The sequence below is a fragment of the Amphiura filiformis genome, chromosome 9 (assembly GCF_039555335.1).
Source record: "Amphiura filiformis chromosome 9, Afil_fr2py, whole genome shotgun sequence".
Lineage (NCBI taxonomy): Eukaryota > Metazoa > Echinodermata > Ophiuroidea > Amphilepidida > Amphiuridae > Amphiura > Amphiura filiformis.
In genome coordinates this window covers 48752664-48771362 of record NC_092636.1, presented here as the reverse complement: position 1 = coordinate 48771362, position 18699 = coordinate 48752664, and the positions used below count along the sequence as shown (strand labels likewise).

General features: G+C 36.8%; 1 protein-coding gene across 1 annotated transcript in view; it reads left to right on the top strand.

Annotated features, from left to right (window-relative positions):
* Positions 1 to 13714, top strand: part of LOC140161087 (uncharacterized) — a 29585-nt gene extending 15871 nt beyond the window's left edge. Inside the window, 5 exon segments of the mRNA XM_072184475.1 lie at positions 368 to 404; positions 407 to 502; positions 4358 to 4454; positions 5660 to 5767; positions 13019 to 13714. Of these exon segments, the coding sequence (XP_072040576.1) occupies positions 368 to 404; positions 407 to 502; positions 4358 to 4454; positions 5660 to 5767; positions 13019 to 13268 (588 nt within the window). The 3' untranslated portion in view covers positions 13269 to 13714.
* The last annotated feature ends 4985 nt before the right edge of the window (positions 13715 to 18699 follow it).

The window sequence follows — 18699 nt, the reverse complement described above, 5'->3', positions numbered from 1 at the left end:
GTTATGTTCAGTGTTCGAAATTTTGGTTGTCCGTTCGCCCGGGACAACCAAAACATGCACTGGACAACCAAAAATAATGCTCTAGTTGTCCGGCGGACAACCAAAGATCTACAGCCAAAAGTCACTTTTTCAGCATGTTAGTTTGCTCAAACCTGACACAACTGATGAATTGTTAAATATTTAACAGTAATTGTTCATAAATTGACTCCACTCACTCCACTTTATTGGTCACATGTAGTTGTTTCAGATTGTGGCAGCTTACGGACAACCAAAAACTTAAGGCGGACAACCAGAAATTACAACCTGGTTGTCCGTGGGACAACCCCTCTTATTTTCTTAATTCGGACACTGGTTATGTTTCTTACAGCTTCCATCTGACCTGAGTATCACATGGAATAAACGACTGAGAAAACGGCAGGGTACTGCTTCTACAGCAAAAGTAAAGTTGGCGAAAAGAGGCATTCTAGAGTGGAGCTTTCTGACAAAGTGTGTGACTCGGCAGGTAGGTTCATCCCTCTATTTTATTATTTAAATATTTTATTCATCGAGTGTTAACTCTTTTTGCTAACAATTTCATCAGTGAATCACTGACTGTTCATAAAGCTGGTACTGATGTAATGATCCAGTAACTGACTGGTGGGTGGAGGTGAGCAAAATGATCTAAGTCGTTTGCAGAAAATGCAAAATAAGTGTGCACGTTTTAGTCTCAAACCAAAATTTGAGCATGTTACCCCTCTGTTGAGCCAACTTCATTGGCCCCCTGTCAGTGAGAGGATTGTATACAAGATGCTGCTTTATGTGTTTCAATCTCTGAATGGGCTCTCTCCCCAGTACACAACTAACTGCATCACTGTGAGAAGATCATCCCAGAGGGCAATGAAGACCCGCTCGGCAGATAGCACTTCCTTCTTGGTGCATCATTCCAAGAAGGGTGCTGTGGATAGAGCCTTTTCAGTGGCAGCTCCACGTTTGTGGAACACCTTACCGGTTCATATCAGAAATACTGTTTCTCTTGAATCATTCAAACCTATGCTCATGTCATGACATATCTTTTTCCATGTAATATTGTTGCCTTTGTTTTCTGTATTTGATCATGTTTGCTGTTTTTTGTTTTTTATGATGTTGTTGTTGCGCTCTGTAGCCACAGGAAAAAGCGCATTATAAATAAAGTAAGTTAAGTTAAGCAGTTATGAGCAGGCATGAAGGCAGTGTTCGAATTTAGGAAAAATAAATGGTTGTCCCACGGACAACCAGATTACAATTTCTGGTTGTCCGTCTAAGTTTTTGGTTGTCTGTAGGCCTACAAATGTGACTTTTGGCTAGATTTATGGTTGTCCGGCGGACAACCGAATCAGTATTTTTGGTTGTCCGGCGACTTTTTGTCTCGCCTGATAAGGCAGGAGACTATATAATCACTTTTCCGTGCGTATGTGTGTGTGTGTGTGTGTGTATGTGACAAATTTGGTTAAAGTTTTGGTTAAAGTTTGCCTTCCGCCTATTTTCTCGGAGATTATGAGTCGCACGTTCCTCAAACTTGGTGGGTGGGTGCATCTTGACCCGAGACAGAACCGGTTTGTATTGGTTAGTGCGTCAAGGTCACTGAGGTCATGTAGGGGTCATCTGAGGTCAAATTAGTAAAAACTGTTGTATGGGCATGAAACTTGGTTGGTACAGTCAACATTTAAAGCAAAATTTTGGAAGGTCATTTCAAGGTCACCAGGGGTCATCTGAGGTCAAATTAGTAAAACTGTCGTATGGGCATGAAACTTGGTTGGTACAGTTAACATTTAAAGCCAAATTTTTGGAAGGTCATTTCAAGGTCACCGGGGTCATCTGAGGTCAAATTAGTAAAAACTGTCGTATGGACATGAAACTTGGTGGGTACAGTCAACATTTAAAGCCAAATTTATGGAAGGTCATTTCAAGGTCACCAGGGGTCATCAGAGGTCAAATTAGTAAAAACTGTTGTAAGGGCATGAAACTTTGTGGGTACAGTCAACATTTAAAGCCAAATTTTTGGAAGGTCATTTCAAGGTCACCAGGGTCATCTGAGGTCAAATTAGTAAAAACTGTTGTACGGGCATGGAACTTGGTGGGTACAGTCAACATTTAAAGCCAAATTTTTGGAAGGTCATTTCAAGGTCACCAGGGGTCATCTGAGGTCAAATTAAGTAAAAACTGTTGTACGGGTATGAAACTTGGTGGGTACAGTCAACATTTAAAGCCAAATTTTTGGAAGGTCATTTCAAGGTCACTAGGGGTCATCTGAGGTCAAATTAGTAAAAACTGTTGTACAGGCATGGAACTTGGTGGGTACAGTCAACATTTAAAGCCAAATTTTTGGAAGGTCATTTCAAGGTCACCAGGGGTCATCTGAGGTCAAATTAAGTAAAAACTGTTGCACGGGCATGAAACTTGGTGGGTACAGTCAACATTTGAAGCCAAATTTTGGAAGGTCATTTCAAGGTCACCAGGGGTCATCTGAGGTCAAATTAGTAAAAACTGTCGTATGGGCATGAAACTTGGTTGGTACAGTCAACATTTAAAGCGATAAATTTTGGTCATTTTGGGGTCATTTCAAGGTCACTGGGGTCATCTGAGGTCAAATTAGTAAAAACTGTCGTATGGGCATGAAACTTGGTGGGTACAGTCAACATTTAAAGCCAAATTTATGGCAGGTCATTTCAAGGTCACCAGGGGTCATCAGAGGTCAAATTAGTAAAAACTGTTGTACGGGCATGAAACTTTGTGGGTACAGTCAACATTTAAAGCCAAATTTTTGGAAGGTCATTTCAAGGTCACCAGGGGTCATCTGAGGTCAAATTAGTAAAAACTGTTGTACGGGCATGGAACTTGGTGGGTAGTCAACATTTAAAGCCAAATTTTTGGAAGGTCATTTCAAGGTCACTAGGGGTCATCTGAGGTCAAATTAAGTAAAAACTGTTGTACGGGCATGAAACTTGGTGGGTACAGTCAACATTTAAAGCCAAATTTTTGGAAGGTCATTTCAAGGTCACTAGGGGTCATCTGAGGTCAAATGAGTACAAATGAGTAAAAACTGTTGTAGGGGCATGAAACTTGGTGGGTACAGTCAACATTTAAAGCCCAATTTTTGTTTTATTATTTCAAGGTCACCAGGGGTCATCTGAGGTCAAATTTAGTGCAAACTGTTGTACGGGCATGAAACTTGGTGGGTACAGTCAACATTTAAAGCCCAATTTTTGGAAGGTCATTTCGAGGTCACCAGGGGTCATCTGAGGTCAAATTAGTAAAAACTGTTGGTCGGGCATGAATCTTGGTGGGCATGAAACTTGATGGGTACGGTCACCATCAGCCAGATAATTGTGCCCAGCCGATAACCACCAAATTCATTTACCTGTACCAAAAGTAATCGCAAAAGCAGGTGGTCACGAAAGCAGGCGAGACTCGTGGTTCGAGAACCGCCTTGTTTAGTTGTCCCGGGCAACCGGACAACCAAAATTTCGAACGCTGCATGAAGGAGTAGGCAGTTGTTTTTAATTAGGTGTCTCAAAGTGAACCATTATAAAACCTCTTCCTACTCATCCTATAGCCAGGGTTGTTTAAAAATCATGTCATCACTATTCATCATCCGCAATGAGGTAGACCAAATGTGATTAGGATAGAGCTTTTTCAGTGACTGGTCCAAAGTTCTGGAATGGCTTAATTACCATCTACAATCAAGAATGCCATCAGCCTGGAGTCATTGATCAAAACTCACTTATTTCCTTACTTTTTGCTGCCAATGCTTTATGTATTTTTGAATTTTTTGGTTTCTTTTTCTCTTGCACCTTGAATTCTTCCTTAACTTCCTTAACTTTTGCTGCCATTGCATTCTGTATTTTTGAATTTTTGGTTTTGTTTTCTGCGCATATAAATTCTTGTTGTTATGTTATGTTATGTTATGTTATGTTATGTTATGTTATGTTATGTTATGTTATGTTATGTTATGTTATGTTATGATGTTATGTTATGTATTGTTATGTATTGTTATGTTATGTTATGTTATGTTATGTTATGTTATGTTATGTTATGTTATATTATGTATTGTTATGTTATGTTATGTTATGTATTGTTATGTCATGTCATGTCATGTCATATGTCATGTCATGTTATAATCTCTTTGGTTGTCCTACAATTTTATTCTTGATACATACATATGGGCCCATACCTAACCAGTGACTGTGCTGCTTTCTCCAGCATGGCTGGGGAATCTCTCATTCAATGGAGCTTAAGCATTGTGGCTGGTGTAAGCTGCAGCTTGGGATGGCTGCACACTGGTAAATAGGTATGGGCCCTAAATAATCTGTACTCCTTGCTCTCCCCATATGTTTTACAGAGCGCTTGAGGGATACATTAATCCATGAGTTGTGTCATGCAGCAGCCTGGTTAGTTAATGGTGTACATGATGGACATGGAAGATATTGGAAGTATTGGTAAGTGGTTTTATACATCAGTCACAGTCAACAACATATGTATACGTAGATCACTGAGCTCGAGCTAGTATGTTGCCTGTTCATTGAAAACCGCACACTGAATAACCTGTTACGAAATGAATCCGGGGACCTAACAAAATTTTCAGTTTACTTTAGCATGTATTAATAAATAAATTTAAATGAATTCCCCATTTTAGCCCATTCAACTTTACTGTGTACCATTGTTTTAGCATATATTGCTATAATAAAGTCAAACTACTCCTAAAAATAGTACATTCATCCCGTTGCCATAAGCTCTACCACAATGGCAAACCAAAAGTGGTAGCAATGATCGGGCAACACTGACAAAACCTACATTTTACCAGATTCAGAGGATGTGCATGCATTCCTGTAATTTAGCAATAATTACATAAAATGAGGATACCCTTGGAATTTTAATGCGGATAATTTGTTTTGTCTCTCTATACATTTAATATTTCATCGCGTGCAATTTAGGGTTTGATTGATTACGAACCGGCAACAAGTAACCTTGAGCAAACGACTTCATCAGTTCAGTGAGCAGGGCGCTCTACCTCGTTGGTCACAGTCAAGATACCTTTTTTCACCCTAATGTGGCAGTGGCGTCTCTTTTGTTTCCCAATATCTGGATATCCATACAGGGTACATTGACGTAACTTGGTAGGGGGTAGCAGGACCAGAGGTTCTCAACCTGATTAAATTTCAGTGCGAAATATGCTCATTATAGAGTAGCTGATTTGCTGATAAATTATTGAATCAGTGCAAAGGTCTGTAATCAGCAGGCCTTGCAATAAGCAGGCACGGGAGCAAATTTGCTCTCCTAAAGCCACCAATTGCTCCTGGTCCTTATAAAATTCACATGAACCAGGAGCAATTTTCTCCTGGTTCCAGTTTTGCACTTGATGCAGTAGTGCTGCTATTACATGTACATGTATATGCAGAAAAGGATTACTTTTAGAAAATATTGCTCCTGTTTCTTCAGAAATTGCTCCTGGTTCTGGTAAATTCCCAGTGAACCAGGAGTAATGTGCAAAAACAAATTGCTCCTGGTTCCAGTCTGCTTATTTCAAGGCTTGGTAATCAGGTCCACCAATCTTATCATTTTCCACTGTGTAGTGGTTTATACTGGACTAGTGTTCAAATTCTTTTTTTACCATGTGAACCGATATTATTCTATTTAATTACAGGGCTGCTAAAGCTAACATAGCTCACCCAGAGATACCAGTGATCAAGAGATGTCACAGTTATGAGATCAGCACCAAATACAAGTACCAATGTACCAGATGCAGTACTACGTAAGTCTATATGAAATCACCACAAATTAGAGTCAAGCGGTAGCATGACCAGCAAGTTTTTAAAAAAAACGACTGATAAAGAAGAATAAACAGATGCACCGCGGACTATATTTACACGAAACAAAACGCTATTGTTCTGTGATATTTTTCGCTGGGTACAAAATATATCTAAAACCATGCTAAATCTTATTTACTGTCCAAAGTGTAATATTTTAATAACTCATTAATTCAAAAAGTTACACCAATCTTACAGTCAATCCAATTGTTTGATAACAAACAAACATTCTTGTAATATTTCACGCGGTATTTCATAGCCAAAATTAGTGTAAAATCATAGCTAATCATACTGATATCCACAATCTTTCGTCACTGCTACAGCCATACATGGCTGTCACTGTCGCACTACTTTTTGAGATTCACTTTCAAAATATACTCTAGCATTTTCCTGGATACCATACATACAAATTCTGGATCCCATTCGCCAAAAAATCAAGTTTTTCACAATTCTTTTATTCTTTCCGGACCACAGCATACATTCATATTAATAAATACTCCACTTTCACACGTCATTATATCGGGACGTCCCCGTGGCGAAGTGGTTAAGGCCATGGACTTCTAATCCACTTATGAAGTTTTGCCCAAGTTCGAAACTTCCCGCCGCCTTTTATTTAATGTTTTATTAACCAATTTATTGTGTCATAAATCAAGAATAACACCATTTCGAACATCCATTGCTATTGTGATATTATATTTTTTTTCATCAAACAAACGTGTTTGATTTTTTATTCACATTTAGGCCTAGGCCTACGGCCTACTTTCACCATCCAGATGCTTTCACCATGCCTGACTATCATGATATCTTCGTCATTTAAATCACATTTATCAGTGGCTCTGTTCACAGCTCAGACTGAAATTATATTTGGAATAAATATTATAAATTGTCACAAATTAAAATCACAAACAGCTTAAAGATCGCCAACAACTGCCGCTGAATATTGTTATCCAACTAGATTTCCCTACAGGGCTATAAAGAACCACAAACCGCGAAATTTGGATATAGGGTAAATACGCCTATTCTCGGTCACTTAAGAAACAACCCGCTCTATTTCTTGCGTAAATGATTATAAAAGTTAGCTATATGGGAACGTGCATTCCACACAACACCCCGATTAACATACCCTGCATGACATCTTCCATTGGACTTGTATTGGAAGTACAAGGTCAAAAGGTCAAAGTTGACGACAACGCCTATTCTCGGTCACTAAACACCTATTCTCGGTCACCGTATAGTTTTTCTATACCTATTCTCGGTCATTCTCTTTTGGAAGCCTGGTTGATCGGTATGATGCGGTTTAGATAACTTAAACCCATAATAAAATACGTGTGCAGTATTCTCAGATATATTGACAAGGAGCGATCCATTCAAAACGGTTTATTGGCAAAAAATGTTGTACTATCCGATCGGGGTCCGAGGTGGTCCTATTTTGTGGGAGCGCACAGCGGAATGCGGTGGCACGCCCGACTAGTCCAGGAGCAAGATCACACAGGGCCCTAAATAAGGAGTTCGTTCACCCCCACTACATACAAGGTTTTACACCATAGGTAGTTAGTATGGACCCTCTTGATCACTGCTAGGTAGGTAGTGGTCTCAAATTGTGGTAACACTTTTTGTACCTGTCATTTTATATATGGACGTATAATCACATAAAATCACGAAAAATAGGGCAAAATTAAGGGGTAGGGGAGATATACATTCCCATAACTCAACTTTTACCTATAATAATGAATTTATTTTGGTATGAATATGTAGCTAATTGATTGCTCTAACTTTCTAGTATTATTTGAAAGCAAACCTAGCTTTCATTAGATCATGATTGGAAGTGGCCAGTCCATACACTAGTGGAAAATCAGATTTTTCACAACAATGCGTAGCGTGGGTATTTTTGTGGCACTGGCTTCAAATTTTATTATTGTGTCAATTTCTATTTTCAAAATTAATTAAGCTCCATTGTTTAATTTTGTTTTTAATATCAAGCATATCTAGGCAAACATTTATGTTCTGGTTCAAATATTTATATAAGTGCATGTTTACGTGCATGTTGGTTTGTGCTGTGTAGGTTTGGGGTAGGTGGGTGTGTATGTGGGGGTGGGGGTGGGGGTGTATAGGGTTCGGGGTTGGGGTGTTTTACGTGTCTTAATATGTCACTCAGGTGAACTATATAAGTTCCATTAACAAAATTTGTTTGGTAAGTTGCCATTCATGTAATATTTTGAATATTTATATGTGTGGCGTGAGATCAATCGCTGTTTGTCAGGAAAATAGACTGAAAATGTAAAAAACAGTTACTTTTCCACATGTAGCAGCGTGTGTAACAATATTAAGGGGTAGGGGAAATATAAACCATCATAACTCAACTTCAACTCATGATAATGAATTCATTTTGGAATTAATATGTAGCTAATTGATTTTTCAAATGTTTTAGTATTATTTTAAAGCAAAACAAACATTATTTGTCAGGTAGATAGACATAAAATGTGAGAAAAGGTTAATTTTTCATGTATAACCATGTCAAATATGGTATTATTAAGGGTTAGGGGAAATAATAACCACCATAAATCAACCTTTACTCATAATAATGAATTCATTTTGTTATCAACATGTAGCTAATTGATTGTTTTAACTTTCCAGTATTATTTTTAACAGAAAAACCATCAGGTCTACATAAAGTGTGAAAAATGTTAATTTTCCAATGTGTAACAGTGTAAAATATGACAATATTAAGGGGTAGGGGACGTACAATCCAACATAACTCGATGTTTATTCATTACAATTTATTCATTTTGGCATCAATACATAGCTATTTGGTTCTTGTAATCTTTTAAAGCAAAATGACCTTTAGTTGTTAGTTGTATAGACTTAAAAATGTAAAAAAAAATCCATTATTTAAGTGTAGAACCGTAAAATATGACAATATTAAGGGGTAAGGGGACATACAAATCACCAAAACACAGGTCTTACTCATGAAAATGAATTCATTTTGGTAACAATATGTAGCTAATTGATAGTTCTAACTTTCTAGTATTATTTTAAAAGCAATTAAACCATTAGTTGTCAGGTAGATAGACATAAAATATACGAAAATGTTAATATTCCATGTCTAACAGCGTAAAATATGACAATATTAAGGGATAGGGACATTCAAATCGCCAAAACTCAAGTTTTATGGATGAAAATGAATTCATTTTGGTATCAATATGTAGCTATTTGATTGTTCTCATTTTCTAGCTTTATTTTAAAAGCATTTAAACCTTTATTTGTCAGGTAATCAAACATAAATATATGAGAAATATGTTAATATTCCATATCTAACAGCGTAAAATATGACAATATTAAGGGGTAGGGGACATACAAATCACGAAAAAAATCAAGTTTTGCTGATGAAAATGAATTCATTTTGGTATAATATGTAGCTAATTGGTTGTTCTAACTTTCTAGTAATTATTTTAAAAGCAATTAAACCATTAGTTGTCAGGTAGATAGACATAAAATGTGAAAAAAGGGTTAATTTCCGTGTGTAGCAACATAAAATCACCAAAACTCACGTTTTACTGATGAAAATGAATTCATTTTGGTATCAATACCACTGCAGATCGATCAGTGGCGTAATTCTACGGGGGGCAACATACCTTACGGGCGCCAAATTGACCAATTTAGCATCCAAGCGATGAAAGTCAAAATTTTTGCGCTACAGGCACCTGAACAGCGCCTCGCGAATTTTTTTGCCGACAGAAATGTGACATTGTTGACCCAATTTTTCCGACCGAAAAAGCTCGAAAATACGACAGGGTAGGGGATGGGGTAAGGGGTAGAGGAGGGGAGTGGCGGGCGGTCACAAATAATTTCTCCTCGCTCATTTGTATTCGACAAATGGCTATAGGCCTAATTTAAGCCTGCAGAGCAAAATGCAACACTTCTCATGGCAACAACGATGCCAACATAGCTTATACTAGGGAGCACTGACCGAGAATAGGAATACCAACGGAATTCGTATGCCTATTCTCGGACACCCCTGTTTCTATGGGAATTTACATAAACACAACACCAATCATTTGCTATGGTGTTATTTACGATGCAAATGGATCAACGCGTTTACAAATTACAGCTTTAAAATGCACGTACAATTTCGCATCACTGATTATATTACAATATCACCTCTTAAATGACGTCTTTATTTTTTTTAAATGCCGATATTTCAGGTCACCATACAATCTCAAAATCTATCATTTGAGGTGAACTGTGCTGCCGTGGTATTAAAAAGTCACCAAAACCTGCAGCACCGGTACGGCTAAATGATTCGTTCGGAAAACACGGCTGAAATTAAAGCAACGATCGTCAGCGGTTGTTCAATACACTAACTGACCGAGAATAGGCGTGTGACCGAGAATAGGCGTATTGACCCTATACTAGATTGCCCTGCAGGGCTATAAAGAATCACACACCACGAAATATGGATATCCAACAAGCTTAAACTATAAATTAGCTCCCGATAGAGGGCAGGGCTTGATAAGGGAAATTAAAATCACAAACCGCGAAAGATCGCTGACAACCGCCGCTTAATAGGATATCCACCTACATTGCCCCGCAGGGCTACAAAGAACCACAAACTGCCGCGCAATTTGGATATCCAACCAGATTTCCCACAGGCCTATCGATTATAAAGAACCACAATCCATGAAATATGGATATCCAACAAATTAAGACCACAAACCGCGAAAGATCAACAACAACTGCCGCTCAATATTGATATCCAACTAGATTGCCCGAGGGCTATAAAGAACCACAAACCGCTGAATTTCGATATGCAACTATTGCCCCACCGGGCTTCAAAGAACCACAATCCATGAAATATGGATATCCAACAAGCCAGATTATAAAGAACCACAAACCGCGAAATATGGATATCCAACAAATTAAGACCACAAACCGCGAAAGATCAACAACAACTGCAGCTCAATATTGATATCCAACTAGATTGCCCCGCAGGGCTATAAAGAACCAAAAACAGCGAAATTTGGATATGCTACTAGATTGCCCCACATGGCTACAAAGAACCAGAAACCACGAAATATGGATATCCAACAAGCTTAAACTATAAATTAGCTCCCGATAGAGGGCAGGGCTTGATGAAAACCACAGACCACGAAAGATCGCCGACAACCGCGGCTTAATAGGAATATCGAACTAGGTTGCCCCGCAGGGCTACAAAGAACCACATACATTAAAACACGATTATATTGCCTACTCGGGGCATTTTGACGCTTCCGTAGTATAGGCTTAAATATAATGCGCATTTACCAGTTCCGACTTGAAGTAGGCCTAAATCGGACTTACTCTCTGTGTCTCTCTGGCATTGTCAACATTGGGTGTGTGTTGTTCATATTTAAATTTTCTTTACATATTTACGTTGCCTTGAATAATTAAAGTATATTAAAATGTATATTGATCATTGTGTACGCCTCTTAACGTTTTGTTTTATTATTTATTGTCATGAATCCAGAATTGCAACTTCAAACATCTATTTTTCGTTTTATTTGTTTTATGGAGCACATCCTAACCTGATGACTTTCCAAGCTTGGAGCTGCTTGGCTACATTCATAAAAAGAAAAGAAATCTACCAAAAAAAAGCGTTGACAACGTAAAGAAATCAGCAAGTTTAAAAAACCCACCTCGGCTCACTTTTTTGAAACTTGGTCCCATTTTAAACACCTACAGCAAGTCAGTGTTTTTATTTTATTTCAACAGAACACAGCGTTTCCAACAAGATTACAAGCCTACGTGTTATTTGTTAATCATTAATCATGATTATTATAAAACAAAACACAATAGGATATTGGTTTACCGTGCAAGAACAAGATAATAACCTTTCAGGTCGTTCCAGAAAGCTTACAAATTAATATCGCATCTGCACATTAAAGATACATAACACTTCTGGAAATGTTTTAAATTTATATATATATGATAAAGTTTAAATCAGTACCTTTTACAAATGGGACCAAGTTTCAAAAAGTGAGCCGAGGTGGGTTTTTTTAAACTTGCTGATTTCTTTACGTTGTCAACGTTTTTTTGGTAGATTACATACTACGAGTCATCATAGGATGGGTTAGTGTAGTGGGCTTCTCACCACTTCACTTCCCCACGTTGCCACGTTGAGATTGGTTCTGGTCCTGGCAGGGTTTTTTTCAGTGTGCTCCGGTTTTCCTCCTGCTTCTAAAATCAGACGTCTTCCCATATCCTTGTCCCGTCACATTATATTCGGTTGGTATCCCTTTAATTTAGTAGCCTATGAGCACTATTGGGCTGAATGTTATAAATGAATAAATATTTGCTGATATAACATGTGCTCGTATCAGGGATCTTTAAAAAAAATTTAATTTAAGCTATTCTTCAGTTAAAGTTTAGTGTGTTCTCAATCAAGTTTTTCATATGCATCTGTGTATAAAGTATCAGAGAAGATAGTGATCTGTGTTTACATATATGAGCTCCACGTGCACCCAACAAGTTTTTCATGTTCATGTACAATAATATTTGTATGCTACATTTGCATATCACATTGAAAAATCTACCCTGTATATGTATGCATTACGATACCTACATGTATTCATGATTTGCTAGGAGTTGAATTCAAGTCAACTCGGGATGTATGAGAACAGGAAACGATTTTTACAGCATTAAAACATTGGCTTTCATAGTGCTATTCTGTGTGCAGAAAAGTACAAGCGGCATGATGAAGCATCACGCCGCCGCCAGCAAGTGGCAGAAAATTAGAAACCAGTATTAGTCCTCTATACCATTTTTCACCCTGATGTGGCATTGGCATAAAACATTCAGGCAGCTGTTACGAGCGTGCATCTGTGTGGCATCTTTAAGCGCATGCGTGTGTACATCAGCGCTTTGAGCGCAAACTAGCGATTTTTGCGCCCAATGAAATGCACACTGACGTCAATGCCACATCAGGGTGGAAAATGGTATATTTTCTATGTTTCAAAAGGATTTTATCGTTTGTTCAAATGCCAAATTATCAATACACTTGTGGTTTTATTGTTATATTTCCACCTCAATGTACTCCCCCTTTGTGTTCATACATTATTCTGTAAACAAATTTAACAGCTTGTGCATTTGTCATTTAAATTACAACAAAATCATATCTAGTCATTAACCTCAACCCATTTTTTCCTCTTAATTTTGTGCAGCATTGGTCGTCACTCCAAGTCAATAGACACTGAAAAATACTGCTGCGCCTACTGCAAAGGACAGCTTGTTCTCCTACCTACAGTCAATAAGGATGGGACGCCCTCTAGAGCCAGGACACCCAACAAATTTGCCCTGTTTGTCAAGGAGAATTACGCATCAGCAAAGAAAGATAATACGCAGTTGAAACATGCGGATATTATGCGGTTGCTAAGTAAGGATTTTGGGAATAAAGCTAAAATTGCAGAATAAGGCTTTAAGGCAAGGAAACTACAGGGTGTATCAAAAGAGTTTAATATTAAATATAGACTAGAAATTATTGTATTATGAAAAGATATTATAATGATTTCGGCATACCGAAGAAAAACCAGGTATTATAAATTGTAATAATCTATGTATGTGTGATTTGCTGAGTGCAGACTGTGACCATGGCAACCATGGGCTGTTCAAGTTGAAAACCATAAACCACCTATGGAAGACATGAACTTAATCTCCCACACAAGGAGTGTGAATTTCAAATGGAGTTATCCATGCAGATAACCTCATTTGAAATTCACACTCCCTGTGGGGATGTTTAAGGTAGAGTCTTGCTTAGGGGGTGTGTGTATTTCAAATGGAATAGCCCTATGCCTTCACACTGAAAACAACTTGGTAATGTTGCCTTTATGGTCAATATAATACAGAGGTATGCAAGCCTCGTAATAAGCAGATCTGGGCCAGGAGCCACAAATTTGGAAAAAGCAGCTCCTGGTCCTGTGATTATCTAGTGAATCAGGAGCCATTTTTAAAGAGCTAAGAGTCATTTAAATTTTATTTGTACACATTAAATACAAAACTTGCTTTTAACTACCAGGCTCTATTAAAACAAATGCAGAGCCTGGTTCACATGATTTTGGTATGGACAAAATGTTATGACCAATGGGTAAATGGCTCCTGGGTGCCTGCTTATTTTGAGGGTGCCTGCTTATTTTGAGGCTTGGGGTATGGTTATCTGTTGTGTGTCAGTTTGAGAAAATGACAGCAATATGGATAGGAAGTTTTTATTTAAGGGCTGGGGTATGGACGTTTGGACAGTATTTATTGTGGGACATTAGAGCACAAACACAAAGACATATCGAATTGCATTCTGAATACGAAGAATGTCCTTCTGATATCAAATAATTTTGATTTTTGAAATTCGCAATGTAATACACATTTTATGGCAAATGATTAAAATTGATATTTTGATATTTAACAGTACTAAAGTAAACTTTATAAATCTGATGATTTATACTTAAAGTGTATGTAGGTGGGATGAAAAGCCGACGATCAATTGAAAATTTTGACCTTTCGTATTGAAGATATGATTTTTTTTTCCCAAAACACCAAAAAAAAAAGGTCTTTTGGGGAAAAAATCCATATCTTCAATATGAAAGGTCAAAATTTTCAATTGATCGCTGGCTTTTCCTCCCAGCTACATACACTTTAAGAATATATCATTAGATTTATAAAAATTTACCGAGGACTGTTATATATCAAAAATGTGAAAAATATCAAATTATAATAATTTGTCATAAAATTTGTATTATATCGCGAATTTCAAAAATGAAAATTATTTGATATCAGAAAGACATTCTTCGTATTCAGAATGTAATTCGATATGTCTGATGTGCTCTCATGTCCCACAAAAAATACTGTCGAAATGCTCAAAACGTTCATTCCAGATCCCTTAATAGTTTATATTTGAAGTCAAGGTTGCTGATGCTGGGTATGTTTATTATATAGGGTCGTCCAAAAAAGAACTTTACCCAATTTCAAAGGTTCATTTCTCCACTATTCACAATATTGTTACATATTCTAAATATATTTCTTTCTAAGAATATATATGGTAAAAAAATGAGAGAAAAAGAAGCTAAAATAACAAAATGGTGCTAGTTTTAAGTAAGAGGGTCCAAACTCCAAAATCACTTTGTCCACACGTAATTCAATATGTCTCAATTGCAATCAGTTTGCATTTGGCATATGTATAATTATTGGTAAACTCCTTCAGTCTGTCATTGAAAAGGAAATGTTTGCTTTTTGTTTGTTTGTTTTATTTCTTCTTTACCCTGGAACACTCGATCAGTTGAAAACACAATTAATCATCTGTTCTCCTTTGAGACCCATGGAGGATGTTTGACATAATGAATGAATTGTGGAACTTCTTTTAAAAACTAGCCATATGGTAGCTTTGGGTGGAACTCTCACATTCGGGAAACAAATTCAAAAGTCACGCTGCACTTCATTAAAAATCTCTATTCTTAGGTACACCTCTGCCATAAAAGTCCTCACTTTTGTGAATTGCCTCATCCTGACACCTTGAAACCCTGTCTAAGCCCCGCAGTCACAAAATGCAAATAGGCCTATTTCAAGTTCAAAAATTGTGCCAGGTAAAAAGGTTAAACCAATGCAATTGTGTTATTGTTATGTTAATTTCAAAATTGTTATGTTAATTTAGGGTATATTATTGTATCTAGCATGACTTATGAGGAATCAATTCTTGGATTTTAATTCATTTCTGCAGGTAAAATATTTTAATCACTTTTGAATGGGTGTGAACCAATTATAAAATACATGTCTAATGCATTGCAATACAGTTGGTAATCTGACACATCCCATTGCAATACCTGTGGACAAAGTGATTTTGGACCCTCTTACTTCAAACTAGCACAATTTTGTTGGTTTAGCTTCTTTTTCACATAATTTTAGAAAAATATTGTTAATAGCTGTACTTCAAGCAGCAATTGACCTATGAAACTGGGTAAAGTTCTTTTGGGACCTCAGACACTGTAGAACCAGTTTCTTGAAGCTCATTAAAAAGCCAACTTGACAAAGGCCTCTGCATGCGCAGAAACATTGGCAAAATAACTTCGCAATGTTGACAAAATTAGGCAAAGGAATGGTACAATGTATTCGCTTATTCATTACTATGAAAAAAAACAGTGATATAATAAAACAAATATTCAAAATTTCATATATATTAAACTTGCTTGTTATATTTTAAGAGAAAAGGTTTCTATCCCACTGGCTTCATAGCCATGTCTTGAAATGAGCTCCAAGAAGGTGGCTCATAGAATTGAGCATGTTTGACTTATTATACATTGTGTAGCTAGAGTAAAAGTAATGTAGCAATAATGAGTTTAAATGATTTGTGCTCAACTTGACTTTACTTAGACTTGCTGATGCCTTGACAATCTGTGATTATCTGTTTTTGTGTGTGTGCTTAGATTATTGAATTGCTTGTTCATTTTAGAGATGTCTGATATTTCTCCAGCAATAAAACACAACATTATGCCTTATATGATAGAAAATAAATTATCAAGCACAAATGACATAGTTTTATTTGAAACAAATTCATATTGACCATGAAAACGATTTAATACAGCCGTCTCTCAACATGGGCGCTGAAATTATCCAGTGCAATGACGTCCTAGTACAGTGGAAACTCTTTAATACAAAATTTGTGGGGCCTCAAAATTTCGTTTGTCTTATCAGGATTTTGTCTTATCCATCACATATTATATACTTCATTAATATATTCTTGTTCATTGATTGGTTAAAAGTGGATCACATGACCAAAAATAGTTCTACCATCAGTACTCCTATCCGTAAATAGTACCTGTTCGCCGTAAATAGTATTTTCAATGTCCCGGATGAGCCGTAAATAGTACCTCCAAGCCGTAAATAGTACTTTTGACTTGCATTCCACGTGTGCGCATTCGATGCGACGGAACAATTCACGCACACGAAACTGCCATAGCGTGATTTCGCGCTGCTGTAATTGGTTAGCCCGATTTTAGCCTATTCGATTTTTTTTTGAGGGGCAAAATATACGTTGTGCTTGAATTGGTCGTGCTGTTCACTCAGGATTGAAGCTGGAGAGTCAAAACATCAAATAATTTTCTTTTAACCAATCAATGAACAAAGAACATATTAATGAAGTATATAAATAAATATATACTGCCTTCATTCGAAAGTTCTGGTTAAAACTATGGTCTCGTTGAGATCAATTAATACTATTTTCCTTCAGGGCTGCGCCTCAGGAAAATAGTATTATTGATCTCACTCGGCCCATAGTTTTAACCAGAATCTCATGGCAGTATATATTTGTATATTATATAGGGATTCAGTGCCAGGGACCTGAAAATCAAGCTAGTCTTATCAGGATTTTGTATTATCAGAGCTTGTATTAACGAGTTTCCACTGTAATACAATACAAGGCTGACAACAATTGAGCACAAGTAACCATGATATCATTGCACTAGACAATTTTGGCCACGGGAATTTTGAATATGGCGTGTTGAGAGCCAGCTGTTTTTATTTGTTTTTATGATCAATATGAGTTTGTTTCAAATAAAACCATGTGATTTGTGCTTCATAATTGTTTTTCTAACATATAAGACATAATGTTGTGCTTACTGGAATTATCCTTTAACTTGTGATTAAATCATGTGTATAAAGTTTTGATATTTATTTGTATTACAATCATTGGTTTCTAGGATTGATTTTTTCTTTGCCTTTTGTAAGATTCATTCTTTGAAAGATTTGTAAATATTTCAAATTCCAAACTTGTTGCCACAATGGAGACGTGGCATTAGACTGAAAAAAGGTTTTTCTCCTGTGGATTGTACCAAAGCCTATATAGTTTTTTTGTTTTTTTACATTCAATTTATTTTGTATAAGTGTGTATCAGGATTTATGAAATAATGTATTTCAAATCAGTGAAATCACAATACTGTATAGCAGGAAATTTTTGCAGGGTCTAAGTTTCACGCTTTTTGTGGTCGAACATGCAAGTGCTATACGCCCGCATTTGTCAGCGTTGCCATTGCAAAGTGCACTTCAGTGAGTGCAATGTAAAATTTACTATTGCACTTGGCGCGGAGTGCAATAGTCTTTGCAACTGGTGCTAAAAATAGCAGAAATAATCAATAGTAGACCTAATTAGCCAATCAAATGACAAGAATGTTTATAAGTTATACAAAGTTGAATACCACTAGGTACTTATAATAACTTAATAAGTTATTAATAGATTATAACGTGACAAGCTGGCCCATAGCCAGGATTTATTTTGGGGCGTTGCCATTGCAAAGTGCACTTCAGTGAGTGCAATGTAAAATTTACTATTGCACTTGGCGCGAGTGCAATAGTCTTTGCAACTGGTGCTAAAAAAATAGCAGAAATAATCAATAGTAGACCTAATTAGCCAATCAAATGACAAGAATGTTTATAAGTTATACAAAGTTGAATACCACTAGGTACTTATAATAACTTAATAAGTTATTAATAGATTATAACGTGACAAGCTGGCCCATAGCCAGGATTTATTTTGGGGGGTGCTGATTTTGAAAAAGTGGACTTTTTTTTCAAAATTTGGACTGGGGGCGGATTTGGACATTTTGTAACCAAAAAGGCATAAAAAAACTCATTTTTTTTCGCTCGCTGTGCTTGCAAATGGGACTTTTTGGGCCTCGTTACGGGCCTGGTGACAAGAGTGGCATGATGATACCTTCATGTTAGGTAAATTCCATGCAATTAATTAGATTATGTACTGATTGTGCTTAGAAGAATTCTTTTTAGAATCTAAGTGAAATAATAATGTTGATGTGATTTTATAGATGGTTCTTCCAAAACATGATTGAAGCAGAAGAAAAAAAACTGACTC